This window comes from Nannobrachium achirus (assembly GCF_963921795.1).
Source record: "Nannobrachium achirus genome assembly, chromosome: 5".
Lineage (NCBI taxonomy): Eukaryota > Metazoa > Chordata > Actinopteri > Myctophiformes > Myctophidae > Nannobrachium > Nannobrachium achirus.
This window is the reverse complement of record NC_137814.1, coordinates 24,038,735-24,051,163: the sequence shown is the minus strand read 5'-3', so window position 1 is coordinate 24,051,163 and position 12,429 is coordinate 24,038,735. Positions and strand designations below refer to the sequence as shown.

General features: G+C 42.9%; 6 protein-coding genes across 10 annotated transcripts in view; 2 read left to right on the top strand and 4 right to left on the bottom strand.

Moving 5' to 3' along the window:
* Positions 1-12,429, top strand: part of LOC308285974 (histone H1-like) — a gene marked incomplete at both ends in the record, with an annotated part of 402,459 nt that overhangs the window by 26,931 nt on the left and 363,099 nt on the right. The window lies entirely within an intron of this gene.
* Positions 1,181-1,591, bottom strand: LOC308286068 (histone H3.2; the record flags this gene model as incomplete). The annotated part of the gene is made up of 1 exon (XM_080727029.1): positions 1,181-1,591. One exon carries the CDS (start codon positions 1,589-1,591, stop codon positions 1,181-1,183), a length of 411 nt encoding a protein of 136 aa, XP_080583155.1.
* LOC308285986 (histone H2A-like) lies at positions 1,898-2,281 on the top strand (the record flags this gene model as incomplete). Its single annotated transcript, XM_080726943.1, has 1 exon — positions 1,898-2,281. The coding sequence occupies one exon, from the start codon at positions 1,898-1,900 to the stop codon at positions 2,279-2,281; it is 384 nt and encodes a 127-aa protein (XP_080583069.1).
* On the bottom strand, positions 2,957-3,331 carry LOC308285990 (histone H2B-like; the record flags this gene model as incomplete). The annotated part of the gene is made up of 1 exon (XM_080726947.1): positions 2,957-3,331. One exon carries the CDS (start codon positions 3,329-3,331, stop codon positions 2,957-2,959), a length of 375 nt encoding a protein of 124 aa, XP_080583073.1.
* On the bottom strand, positions 4,551-4,862 carry LOC308286067 (histone H4; the record flags this gene model as incomplete). Its single annotated transcript, XM_080727028.1, has 1 exon — positions 4,551-4,862. The coding sequence occupies one exon, from the start codon at positions 4,860-4,862 to the stop codon at positions 4,551-4,553; it is 312 nt and encodes a 103-aa protein (XP_080583154.1).
* LOC308285972 (histone H1-like) overlaps positions 5,763-12,429 on the bottom strand; it is a gene marked incomplete at both ends in the record, with an annotated part of 69,839 nt that continues 63,172 nt past the window's right edge. The window contains one exon of one of the 2 annotated variants that reach the window (XM_080726925.1): positions 5,763-5,945. In XM_080726925.1, coding sequence (XP_080583051.1) covers positions 5,763-5,945 — 183 coding nt within the window. The remainder of the gene's footprint in view (positions 5,946-12,429) is intronic. The other variant, XM_080726926.1, reaches the window with a different exon arrangement.

Genomic DNA, 12,429 nt, shown 5'->3' with positions numbered 1-12,429 from the left:
ACAGAGATTTAACCACAACTATGTTGGCCCTGTATATTTGGGGAAATATTCAAAGCTTTTCCCCAAATGTTCATACAAGATTTGTATAATATAGTGAAAATAGCCGATATAAGCTCACCGTTGTTCATTAGGCATTTAAGCTTGTATGTCTGCCATTTTTGCTTGTTGTCATAATAATATGACATTAGGCCTTAAGTGCTTGCTGCATATCACAAGTCTGTGATATGCAGTGATGCAAATGCAGTCTTTCGAGTGACCTATGTTTAGACAAACTGCTGTAAATGTGTGCTTTAATCATTAATGTAAAAAAAAAAAAAGATCAACCCAAGCCAAGAATCTTGGTGTAGTCCTGGACTCAGACCTGCATTTTAACAGGCGCGCGCACGCACGCACGCGCGCACGCACACACACACACACACACACACACACACACACACACACACACACACACACACACACACACCTTTTTTTACTCATATATAATGTATTATTTAAAATACGTTATTATTGTGGACCAGAGTAAAATAATGGTGTTACAAATGAACACAACAGTAATAAACAATGAAATAGAGGTGTTGACTAGCAATAATCAGTGTGTGTGTTGGGGGGGAGGGGGGCAACTCCCACTGCCTGTCCTCCCTTACGTCCTCAGAGCACACGCTCGAGCAGATTCAGCAGAACTTGCAAGGTTGGACTTGGATCAAGACTGTATTATGTATGTATTTAATCGATTTGTATACTATCTACCATAACAGTTTCCACACAAGTGGCCGCTTTATTCAGGCCTAATAGTTACACGAGAACATGTTGTATGAGGCCCACACACCAAAACAGATCATGTGGCAACTGGACCACCTATATACTACGACACACAAATACAATATTAAACCCTCTGTCAGAAAACATGGACTCAATGGCACATAACAAAATTTTGGTGGGCTTTCGTAGTTTGATGAGTGAAATACGTGATTTGTTAATAATCGTTGCTGTATGCCATTTTATCGATGTTTGTGGGGACTGCAGGTGAAACAAAAGAGCAGCCTCATTGCATTGTGCACAGGTCTATCCCGTCGATAGATGATAACGTACATAATTGCACAAAGGAGGAATGTCATCTTTAGACAAGTAGATGGGTGGCTCTTAAAAGAGCCGTTTTGGGGTTCAGACAGTGACGGAAAGCTTATGCACGTTCTCCACGGATACGACGGGCCAGCTGGATGTCTTTGGGCATGATGGTCACCCTCTTGGCGTGGATGGCGCACAGATTGGTGTCCTCAAACAGACCGACCAGATACGCCTCGGCTGACTCCTGCAGAGCCATGACGGCGGAGCTCTGGAAGCGCAGGTCGGTCTTGAAGTCCTGGGCGATCTCCCTCACCAGGCGCTGGAAGGGCAGTTTGCGGATCAGCAGCTCGGTGGATTTCTGGTAACGACGGATCTCCCTCAGAGCCACTGTACCGGGGCGGTAACGGTGAGGCTTCTTCACTCCACCGGTTGCCGGCGCGCTCTTACGAGCAGCCTTGGTGGCGAGCTGCTTCCTGGGGGCTTTGCCTCCGGTGGATTTACGGGCGGTCTGCTTAGTTCTAGCCATTTTCTCTCTGCTGCTTGAACAAAGAAGTTGTGATATAACTATATAACTGTTCATTTTATTTCAGCGGCTCTGAGGCGCCGTCTTTCTCTGATTGGTCTGTGGTCAGGAACCTCCTTGTTTGGGAGGAACCAGAGTTTAGACTGGGAGGAGCCGATCACGCCACTAGTAGTGATTGGTGGGGAGCTCATACAGTCTGTCCCACCAATCACAAAATAGTGTGTTACAAAGTCAAACCTATAAAAGGGCTCGTATTCCTCTCCTCCAGCACATTTCTTCGAGCGTTTACTCCAGAAATATACCTACAAAATGAGCGGCCGAGGCAAGACAGGCGGAAAGGCTAGGGCGAAGGCTAAGACCCGCTCATCCCGTGCCGGGCTCCAGTTCCCCGTGGGTCGTGTCCACAGGCTGCTGCGTAAAGGCAACTATGCCCAGAGAGTCGGCGCCGGCGCCCCAGTCTATCTGGCGGCTGTTCTCGAGTACCTGACCGCTGAGATTCTTGAGTTGGCTGGAAACGCAGCCCGTGACAACAAGAAGACTCGTATCATCCCCCGCCACCTCCAGCTGGCCGTCCGCAACGACGAGGAGCTCAACAAACTGCTGGGCGGAGTGACCATTGCTCAGGGCGGTGTGCTGCCCAACATCCAGGCTGTCCTGCTCCCCAAGAAGACCGAGAAAGCCGCCAAGAAATAAACCTGCTTCATTCGTTTGAATAAACCCCACAAAGGCTCTTTTAAGAGCCACCCACTGATTCAACAAAGAGTTGCTCCTAGTACCCTATGAGGAGCAAATTATAATATAACGCTTACGTGCCCACAATACCTTATTGTGATATCTTATTAAAATGGTGAAATAAGCACTGTACCGCAATGTTACTGGTCATATTTTACACGAGTTTATAACCATGATAGAATTTCTAGTTTTACAACTTTAACAAAAACACCATTTCAGAATGGTCTCATTACTCGGCTGTAAGTCCTTTCACGCATGGAAATTTACACTAACAGTTGTATAATCATCTACACTTCATAACTAAACACGAGGCAAGGAGAACACTCATCTCAAATGACAATATACATTTTTACAAGCATAGCGATGCTCCCATTAAGTGTATGGATTAAATACTAAATATATGCTACTGTAAGGACTATTATGCCAGGTTTGTCTTTCCTTTGTAAACTAGTAGCCAGCGTTACTTAATTTGCCATATCTGATTGTGTATCTAGTTTGCACGTCTCATGTCATCATCACAAAACTGATAATGATTTTAAGCGGGCTATATATAATTAGCATTTGGATCAACTCTTTCTTGGAAAATATGGGTGGTCCTTAAAAGGACCGTTGGTTTGGTACAGTGGAATATTCAGATTACTTGGAGCTGGTGTACTTGGTGACAGCCTTGGTACCCTCAGACACGGCGTGCTTGGCCAGCTCACCGGGGAGCAGCAGGCGGACGGCAGTCTGGATCTCCCTGGATGAGATGGTGGAGCGCTTGTTGTAGTGAGCCAGACGAGAGGCTTCACCGGCGATGCGCTCAAAGATGTCGTTGACAAAGGAGTTCATGATGCCCATGGCCTTGGAGGAGATACCGGTGTCAGGGTGAACCTGCTTCAGGACCTTGTACACGTAGATGGCGTAGCTCTCCTTCCTGGACTTTCTGCGCTTCTTGCCGCCCTTCGCGGCGGTCTTGGAGACGGCTTTCTTGGAGCCCTTCTTGGGCGCTGGCTTCGCAACTTCGGGCATTTTGAAGGTATTCTATCAGTGGCTTGCAGACTGCAGAGACGAATGTGAAGAGAGAGCGCAGTCGCACCATTATTTATACACAGCCAATGCCAATGTGGTGGTGTGACTCCCAGCAGATGATTGGCTGCTGATCCTCCCACAAAGAGGGCGGTGTCTTTATTTCTGTATTATTTCTCCCGCTCGTGCGCTCTATTGTCCCTGTAATATTTTCAGCGGCTAAACATGCACTTAGGGTAAATGTATATTTTATATTTTATGGCTTGTTTCCCCAATGGAAACAAGCCATAGTGCTTTCTTGACTAACAAAAGGTATAGACTATATCAGTCTGTCTATTCATTGAGACAATGGCATTATTCCCAATATTAGTCTATAATATAAGAAATAGTTAATTAAGTATTATAATGTGTAAATGTGATTCCACTCTTCTGGGCTTAGAAAAACAAAATAGAGAACCGGGTGCACTGGCAGCAGTCTCTCTCTCTCTCTGTGTGTGTGTGTGTGTGTGTGTGTGTGTGTGTGTGTGTGTGTGTGTGTGTGTGTGTGTGTGTGTGTGTGTGTGTGTGTGTGTGTGTGTTACTTTTTTTCTCCATTCATAGCCCGTTTATTTATTACTTCAAGTCAAGACAATGAAAGCAGAATTGATTTTGTTCCATCACTCCAGTTAACTTCAGTTGGGACATTGTAATTTAAACGCTGTATTCGGAGTATTTCAAAGTTAAATAATGAATGAGTGTGTTTCCCGCCTCTACATGTTCATATACTAATAATGGCAGTCACAAGCGCTTACTATGGTTCATCGCAGAGCGTAATATATAGTCTACTATTTCACGTTAATATTCAAATCACAACTTATTCCACAAGTAAAGACAGGTTATGTCTTAGATCAAGGATTGTTTGCGAGGCTCCAATGGAAGTCCCGTGCTGCTTAAAATGTGTTTATGAAGCAAAGCGAGGTGTAATTTGGGCAAATGTGGAAAGACGTTTCTGCCTGGTCGTGCGTGTCGAATTACAACAATTACAACATTTTGTATCTTTAGCACCACAGTATAGCCTATTCATGTTTGGATTATTAACTGATCATATTGTTACTTATATACACACACACACTTACAGATTAAAAACTGTAGTTAAACACAAAAGTGGGAATGAACTCGTTACATAACGTGTGGGCGGCTCTTAAAAGAGCCTTTGGGTTGTTGGTTGATCAAGTCAGGATTATTAACCTCCGAAGCCGTACAGAGTGCGTCCCTGTCTCTTCAGAGCATAGACAACATCCATGGCAGTCACGGTCTTTCTTTTGGCGTGCTCGGTGTAGGTGACGGCATCACGGATCACGTTCTCCAGGAACACCTTGAGGACACCGCGGGTCTCCTCGTAGATCAGACCGGAGATACGCTTCACACCGCCACGGCGAGCAAGACGGCGGATAGCGGGCTTGGTGATTCCCTGGATGTTATCACGAAGAACCTTGCGATGACGCTTGGCGCCTCCTTTTCCCAGTCCCTTTCCGCCTTTGCCACGCCCACTCATTTTTACGCTTCAGATCAGTTGAAGATGCAGAAGAGAATGATTCCAGAGCCCTCAGCCATGCCCTTTTATCTGTGTTCTGAGGACGTAAGGGAGGACAGGCAGACTATGTGGGCGTTGCCAACACGCACCTCCCCCCTTGTTCATTTTGGTCACATCACCCCTTATTGCTAGTCAAGTCCTCTATACCATTATAATTGTTGTTCATTTTTTGAATTCTCCCCTATTAATATTCTTGTCAATGAATACATGCGTAGTACACACTCTGGGCCATAGCATTTCTTTCGACTCTCTCAAGTTTAAACGTTTGTATTGTCACGTATAACCTAAATAAAGGTAGGGCCTATAGAAAATCATCAATAATCAAGTATTATGCGGACTTTATGTCACGCTTATTTGAGCAATGTTGACATTTGCCATCTCTTGCACATGATGTAGAGGTGGACCAGAGTTACTATGTATAATAATGTATTTGATTTTGAACCTGAACAATGGTAGTAGGCCACTATTCAATATCAATGTTGTTGAATTTGAACCAAACATACTAGTAGTCAGGACAATGGCAAATCGAACAGTGATTTATGGACTAACATACACAACTAGGCCATAGGGGAGGTGTGGCTGGGTTTGCAAGCTCGATATAGCTAAAGTGAGAAATGGCCGTATTCATAATGTAGGACAACGTTAGGCTGCGTTAATGTTTAACTTTGTCATAAATGTTATCATTCATTCATTATTTGTGGTATTAGCCCGTTTAACACACGTGTCCATTGAAACGGGCTGGTTATTATTCCAGTGCTCACATATGACCATGGTGTATAAAAGTGAGGATACTCTTATAAAATGAAGTGGTTGGCTCTTAAAAGAGCCTTTTGTGGGTATAGTAGAGATGGAACAAATAGTTTACTTCTTTTTGGGGGCTGCCTTCTTTGCGGCCTTGGGTTTGGCAACCTTCTTGGCTGGAGCTTTCTTGGCTGCTGCGGGCTTCTTTGCCACTTTCTTGGGGCTCTTGGCGGCCTTCTTCGGGCTTTTAGCTGCTACTTTCTTGGCGGCGGGCTTCTTGGCTTTCTTGGGCGATTTCTTGGCGGCTGCGGGCTTCTTTGCCGCCGCCTTCTTGGGCTTCTTAGCCGCTGCGGGTTTCTTGGCGGCAGCGGGCTTCTTTGCTTTAACTGCCTTCTTTGCAGCAGGCTTCTTCGCCTTCACCGCCTCTGCCTTCTTGTTCATCTTGAAAGAGCCAGACGCGCCGGTGCCTTTGAGCTGGACCAGGGTGCCTTTTGCGACCAGGCTCTTGACGGCGATCTTGACGCGGGCCTTGTTCTTCTCCACATCGTAGCCGCCGGCAGCCAGAGCTTTCTTGACCGCAGCCAGAGACACACCGCTCCGCTCCTTGGAGGCGGACACGGCCTTGACGACCAGCTCAGCGACGCTGGGGCCGGTCTTCTTGGGTCGGGGAGCCGCCTTCTTCTTGGCGGCCTTGGCCGGAGCTGGGGCGGGTGCTGGTGCTACTTCTGCCATAGTTGTCTCGGATAGTAGTTTGTCCTTCCTTCTCTAAAGTAAAGTCTGACAGACTGGTGCTGCACGCTGTGAAGGGGCTGGACTTAAACACCACATGAGAACCATATAGAGACAACATGCACACAGCTCCTCTTGTCTAGGTGGCTTAACGTGCCACTTGTGTTTTCTCCTCGATTAAAACAAGTTATAACAAACTACGGTGTATGTTATGAAATGAAACAAAGAGCTGACCAGTTAGCACACATGTGCCTTTTTGTTATCAATATAACTGCGATGAAAAAAGCACTCTAGTTTTTAAGTGGTACGCTCAAAACATCCCCCTTGCACAGTCAGAGCACTGTGTTTCCTCTGTCATTTTGCTTCTAAAACATTTTAAACTACGTTAAATTAACAACAATAGTCACAATACTCTTAGCAGACATACCTGGCCACGCAATACCATGCAATATACTTTGGTTTTGACATCCATTTGGCTATAAACAGAAGGTTTTCTGACCCCAGTAAACACACTCCAGTTGACGGCAGCATGATGGTGGAGTTGATCCCGACTTCCAATGACAGATGAAAACTGTTGCAACACTCGATGGATTTATGGACAAATAACTTACTGTGATCAACCTACAGCAAACGAAATGTGTTTAAATCTTCAATCAAGTGTGGTATCTGTATGCGATTATGACACACATACACTTTCACCGGCACAATCCTTCCATGCAATACCATTCATAATACTGTGAAGATGTTTTGTGACTTTGGAACATGTTGTATGTATGTTGGCATGCATGATTTGACAATAGACACATTTTATTCAAGTTACTGAGGCTTCTCAATTGATTCTAAAAGTAGATGTGACACAGTGACTATTATTAACCTGGTGACAATATGCAATGGATACAAACAGTGGTGGAAAGCAACTACATTTAGGCCTATGTACTGTTATTAAGTAGTTTTAACTGAGGTACTTTTAACTTTACAAGAGTGTTTCCAATTTGCAATAATTTTAATGAAAACAGATAGTGAAATTAGTGACCTGCATAATGAGCACTTTTACTTTAGGTACTTTATATTTTGATGCCAATACTTTTGTAAAAAAGTAAAAATGTTGTGCCAAATTTGTAACAGGCCTACTTCTTCCATCACTGGCAAGCATACATACATTGTGTCCTCAGCCTGGTGCTTAAACATTATTTTCTTCTTACCTTTCCTGCTCCACCCGTACCCTATCTTATCATGGAACAAGTAACAGGTGAAGTTAATACAGTGTTTGCCCTTGAGACTGACCTGTTTGTTTGTCACTTTAGGCCAGGGGTGGGCAACTTTGATGATGGAGAGGGCCACCATATTTCCACCTTCACTTCAGAGGGCCACATTGCATATTGCTACGTTCTACTTTGTCTTTCTAGTATCTCATACAAAAGAAGCAAAAATAGAAGATCTACAAGCACTGCGACGTGTTTTGAGCTTGTAGATCTGCTATTTTTGCTTCTTTTGAATTGGAAACATGAATCATTTTTGTTATTTTTTAATTGGAATCCTGAAATGTACAATTGCATTTAATTTCAAATGCATTTAGTTACACTCATGTTAACTTTATTAACCTAAATACAAATATGTTGGATATGAAAAAAAGACTAACATTTTAGTACCACTATACTAGTCATTAAGCAGGGTTGTCAACATTGGACTGTCAAAATCCATTTTTGAATCAAATATCGTTTTAAATGTGGTCAATTAAATGAAGTCACCCACTTTGCAGCAAATTTCATCCTTCTACGTTCATTAAAATTCTGAACTATGACTGGGGAGGGAGTCGAGGAGATAGGTGGGTTATTGCTGTGAGTCTAATGATCGTTATAACAATGTCCTGGCAATCAAAACATGTCAGAATTTTGACGGGTGTCATTGCATTTTATGTTGACATGGCACACTGACTATCTAGAAAATAAAAACATGGCACTTCAAAAAGGTTGCTGACCCCTGATATAGAGCTTCTCTTTTTAATTGATTTTATGCATGAGGCAGATCTTAGCATGTAGGCATAGAGAGAACTCACTAAATAACATTATGGACCAGACTTTACAGTAAAAGCTGATGTAATGTCTTTCTGAAAGTGTATAGAGTGTACAGAGTTAAACTAACGTCTGCTTTTATTGTGTTGTTGTTATGGAGCCATATACTGACTATACTCTGTTTATTTAATGATATGTTATAACACTGTTACTTATTTATAAAATAAAATGTAATTTCACAATTATACCACTAGAGGTCACAGCCTGCTTATGGACACCTTGGCTTATATGTTAATACATTCAAATCACATAGTAGTTCATAAAGGAGACCAGAGTTGAGGCATTCTCTCTGTTCTCTACCTAATAGAGTTGTTGAATACAACCAACTTTTGGGTAACTAGATGACATGATTATTATCCCTATAATCTAGTAGTTACCGAAATGTAATAATAATAATAATGTGTGTGTGTGTGTGTGTGTGTGTGTGTGTGTGTGTGTGTGTGTGTGTGTGTGTGTGTGTGTGTGTGTGTGTGTGTGTGTGTGTGTGTGCGTGCGTGCGTGCGTGCGTGCGTGTGTGTGTGTGTGTGTGTGTGTGTGTGTGGGTTGGACGAGATACTTTTGAAGAACTAATTGGATTAAATTAGGCTATTAAAATAAACATTGTAGACCCCCTCAAACCCCACTTTCACTTTGAGAAGCCACTGATAGACATGTTGATTAGATTTTACACCAAAACATTTAAATATGTGTGATTGTGAATGATTCAGAGCTTGAGTATCTATCACCTTGCCGATATTTAAGAAACATCTAAAATGATATCTGATTTCTTCCTCACTGTTGTCCATGTGATTTCATCTACTGATGTGTTCTTACCTATTGTGTCTTTGTGTCTTTTTCTCTCTTTTGTGCAGTTTCTGTTTTTATTTCTGTATTGCACAGCTGCTCTTAAGTTGTATTATTTTGTATTGTTCTCATTGAACTTTTAATCTGTCTAATTAATGACCATTGGAAAGGTTTCCAAATAAGCCCGATGGCTTATTCCTCTCCTTGCACAGTATTGTGTTTCCTTGATATGTATTGTTCTACTTTTTTATAACAATTTGATAATAAAACTAAACTAAACTATACAATGAGGGCCATACCTTTGAAAATTGCACACAGGACATTGGCAAAGGCCACAATTGTGACACACAGTGTGTGACGTGCAGAGATCACCTATTTTCGTACACAATCTATGCCCAATCGGCCAACAAAGGGAGGCCAAGTTGAGAGAATCTACATCTAAACTTAATAAGCCAATTTGTGATCAGCATGCAAATGAGTTGAATCCCCTCAGACATTCAGCTCTATCCTGTGGGGGAGGGAGGGGAGGGTTAGGGTTTGAGGGTGTTGAACTCATCAAGATGCTTCACACCAAAACCAGCAGATACTAGATATTCATAGTCCTGGAATGAGGCACTTCTGTACAAACCAAGAGTAAGAGTTTTGGTGTAAATCAAATAAGCACACCAGTGGCTTCTCAAAGTGGAGGTGAGGGTTGAGGGGATTAAAAAAATAGGCCTATTTTAATCATTGTAATCAAAGTTTGTGATACCCACTTGTGCATAGTACATTCCTCTGTGTTAATTTGTTGCATTATGTAACTCTGAGAGGCTTGAATTGTGGGACGTGTGATACCGGTATATCTTCCAGTCATGTTCAGATTTGTAGGACTCATGTGAGTCTTTGAGGCTTGATTCATAGCAGTGAGAACACCAATCAATATCTGTCAAACTAATTCATGTAACATCAGTAACTGAGCTAAAATAACTGAGTCTGGTGCAAGAGTCTGCAAGAGTCTGTTCTGGCATTCCAAATACTTTTGTTGCCATAGTGAATGAGTTCATAAGGTGTCAGTTTTATCTCTGGGGAATATTGACACATTACTGTGTAGAAGCTGTGACAAACACGTGAGAACATTTACAAAAATGTCTTCCAAGTAGGTTGTGTTAAGCAAACACTGGAATGTCTTTGAGATTAAACTTTCAACAGATGTTGCAATGCAATAGTTTCTCTACTCTCTCTCTCTCTCTCTCTGTGTGTGTGTGTGTGTGTGTGTGTGTGTGTGTGTGTGTGTGTGTGTGTGTGTGTGTGTGTGTGTGTGTGTGTGTGTGTGTGTGTGTGTGTGTGTGTGCGTGCGTGTGTGTGTGTGTGTGTTCCCCCGCAGACCCCCCCTGTATGTGGGGTGTCAAAGCCCCACCCCCTGCCAGACTCATCAGAGACAATAAAAGCTTTGGGTCAAACCCACACCTTCACCTTCCAGTCATCCAGTGAGGGTCTTTCCATCCACAGCTAGGAGGAGGGAATAGTTACTGATCACTACTGTACTGATACTGATGAGAACACTGGAACCTGAATTTACTTAATTAATAAGAACCAGGATTCACAGTGAAAGTCAACTTCAGGGTACATTCTAGCGGAGGGAGCGTTACCACCACTGTTTCACTGTTTGTGGCTTTCACTCGAAAAAAGACAAAATATGTCTTTGACATTTTCTTTTTCAGAAGAGGATTTTTTCTGTCCTGTGTGTCATGACGTCTTTAAAGATCCCGTTGTCCTGTCGTGTAGCCACAGCTTCTGTAAAGACTGTCTGCAGAGATGGTGGAGAGAGAAGAAAATTACGGAATGTCCAGTTTGTAAGGAAACGTCGTCGACACATAATCCACCCTGCAACCTGGCTCTGAAGAACCTGTGTGAAACTGTCTCACAGGAGAGACACCAGAGAGCTTCAAAACGCCAGAGAAATTCATCCAGGTCTGAGGATCTCTGCAGTCTGCATGGCGAGAAACTCAAACTCTTCTGTCTCGAATGTCAACAGACGGTGTGTCTTGTGTGTCTTCATTCAGAAAAACACACTAAGCACGTATCCAGAACCGTGGCTGAAATTGCGCTGGGCCGCAAGGAGGAAGTGCAGAAATCACTGACATCGTTACAGAAGAAACTGGACGTTTTCGATGTATTTAAAACAAATTGCAACCAAACGGCAGAATACATTCAGATCCAGGCCCTGAACACAGAATGGCAGATGAAGGAACATTTTAAGAAGCTTCATAAGTTTCTACGCGAGGAAGAGGAGGGTCGGATCGCTGCACTGAGAGAGGAAGAGCAGCAGAAGACTCGGGCGATGAAGGAAAGGCTTGAGGATCTGGACAGGAAGATATCGACCCTTTCACACACGATCAGAGCCGTAGAGGAGGACCTGAGAGCTGAACACATTTCATTTCTGCAGAACTACAGAGCCACAAAGGAAAGAGTCCAGCTCACACTGCAGGACCCACAGCTGGACCCAGAAGCCGTGATAGATATGGCCAAACACCTGGGCAACCTGACCTTCAGAGTGTGGGAAAAGATGAAGAACATTGTCTCCTACACCCCTGTCATTCTGGGCTACATCGCTGCCAACCCAAGACTCAAATCCTGCCTGAAGGTCTCAAAAGCAGCAGCTTCCTGAAAATCCCTCTGCTTTGTGCTGGGTTCTGAGCGGCCTGATGGGTTTCTTCATAACATATAGAATCACGGTACCATTTTGTAGGCCTATGCATTTAATTCAGTAACCTTTGATGATCCTGTCACGGTACAATAATTTAGCATTGGATTAATCTGTGGTCTGATTTCTCTGTAAAACTGTATGCGATTGAATGATGCTTATAATTCAAATACAAATCCAATCCAAAATGTCTTGTGATTATTATGATTTCTTCAACTGCATCTAATTACAATCTGTTCCATATATGACTTCAGACAGAATGACATGTTATACGATGTCCTGCTATAACATAATTCGAAGCATCTTAATGCAACACTGATGTGACAGGGCTCTGACATCCATATACAATTCTACTTATAATCGTCAGTCTTTTTCTCCCTCTTGCTGGGAAGTAGGCAAATGATTACTATTTGGGGAGAAACAAACGACGGGGATAAGGATAAACATGGATAAATAAATATAAGAATCAGCTCAAATAATAACAAACATCCAATCAAACATAATAGTTTACTTTTTTATC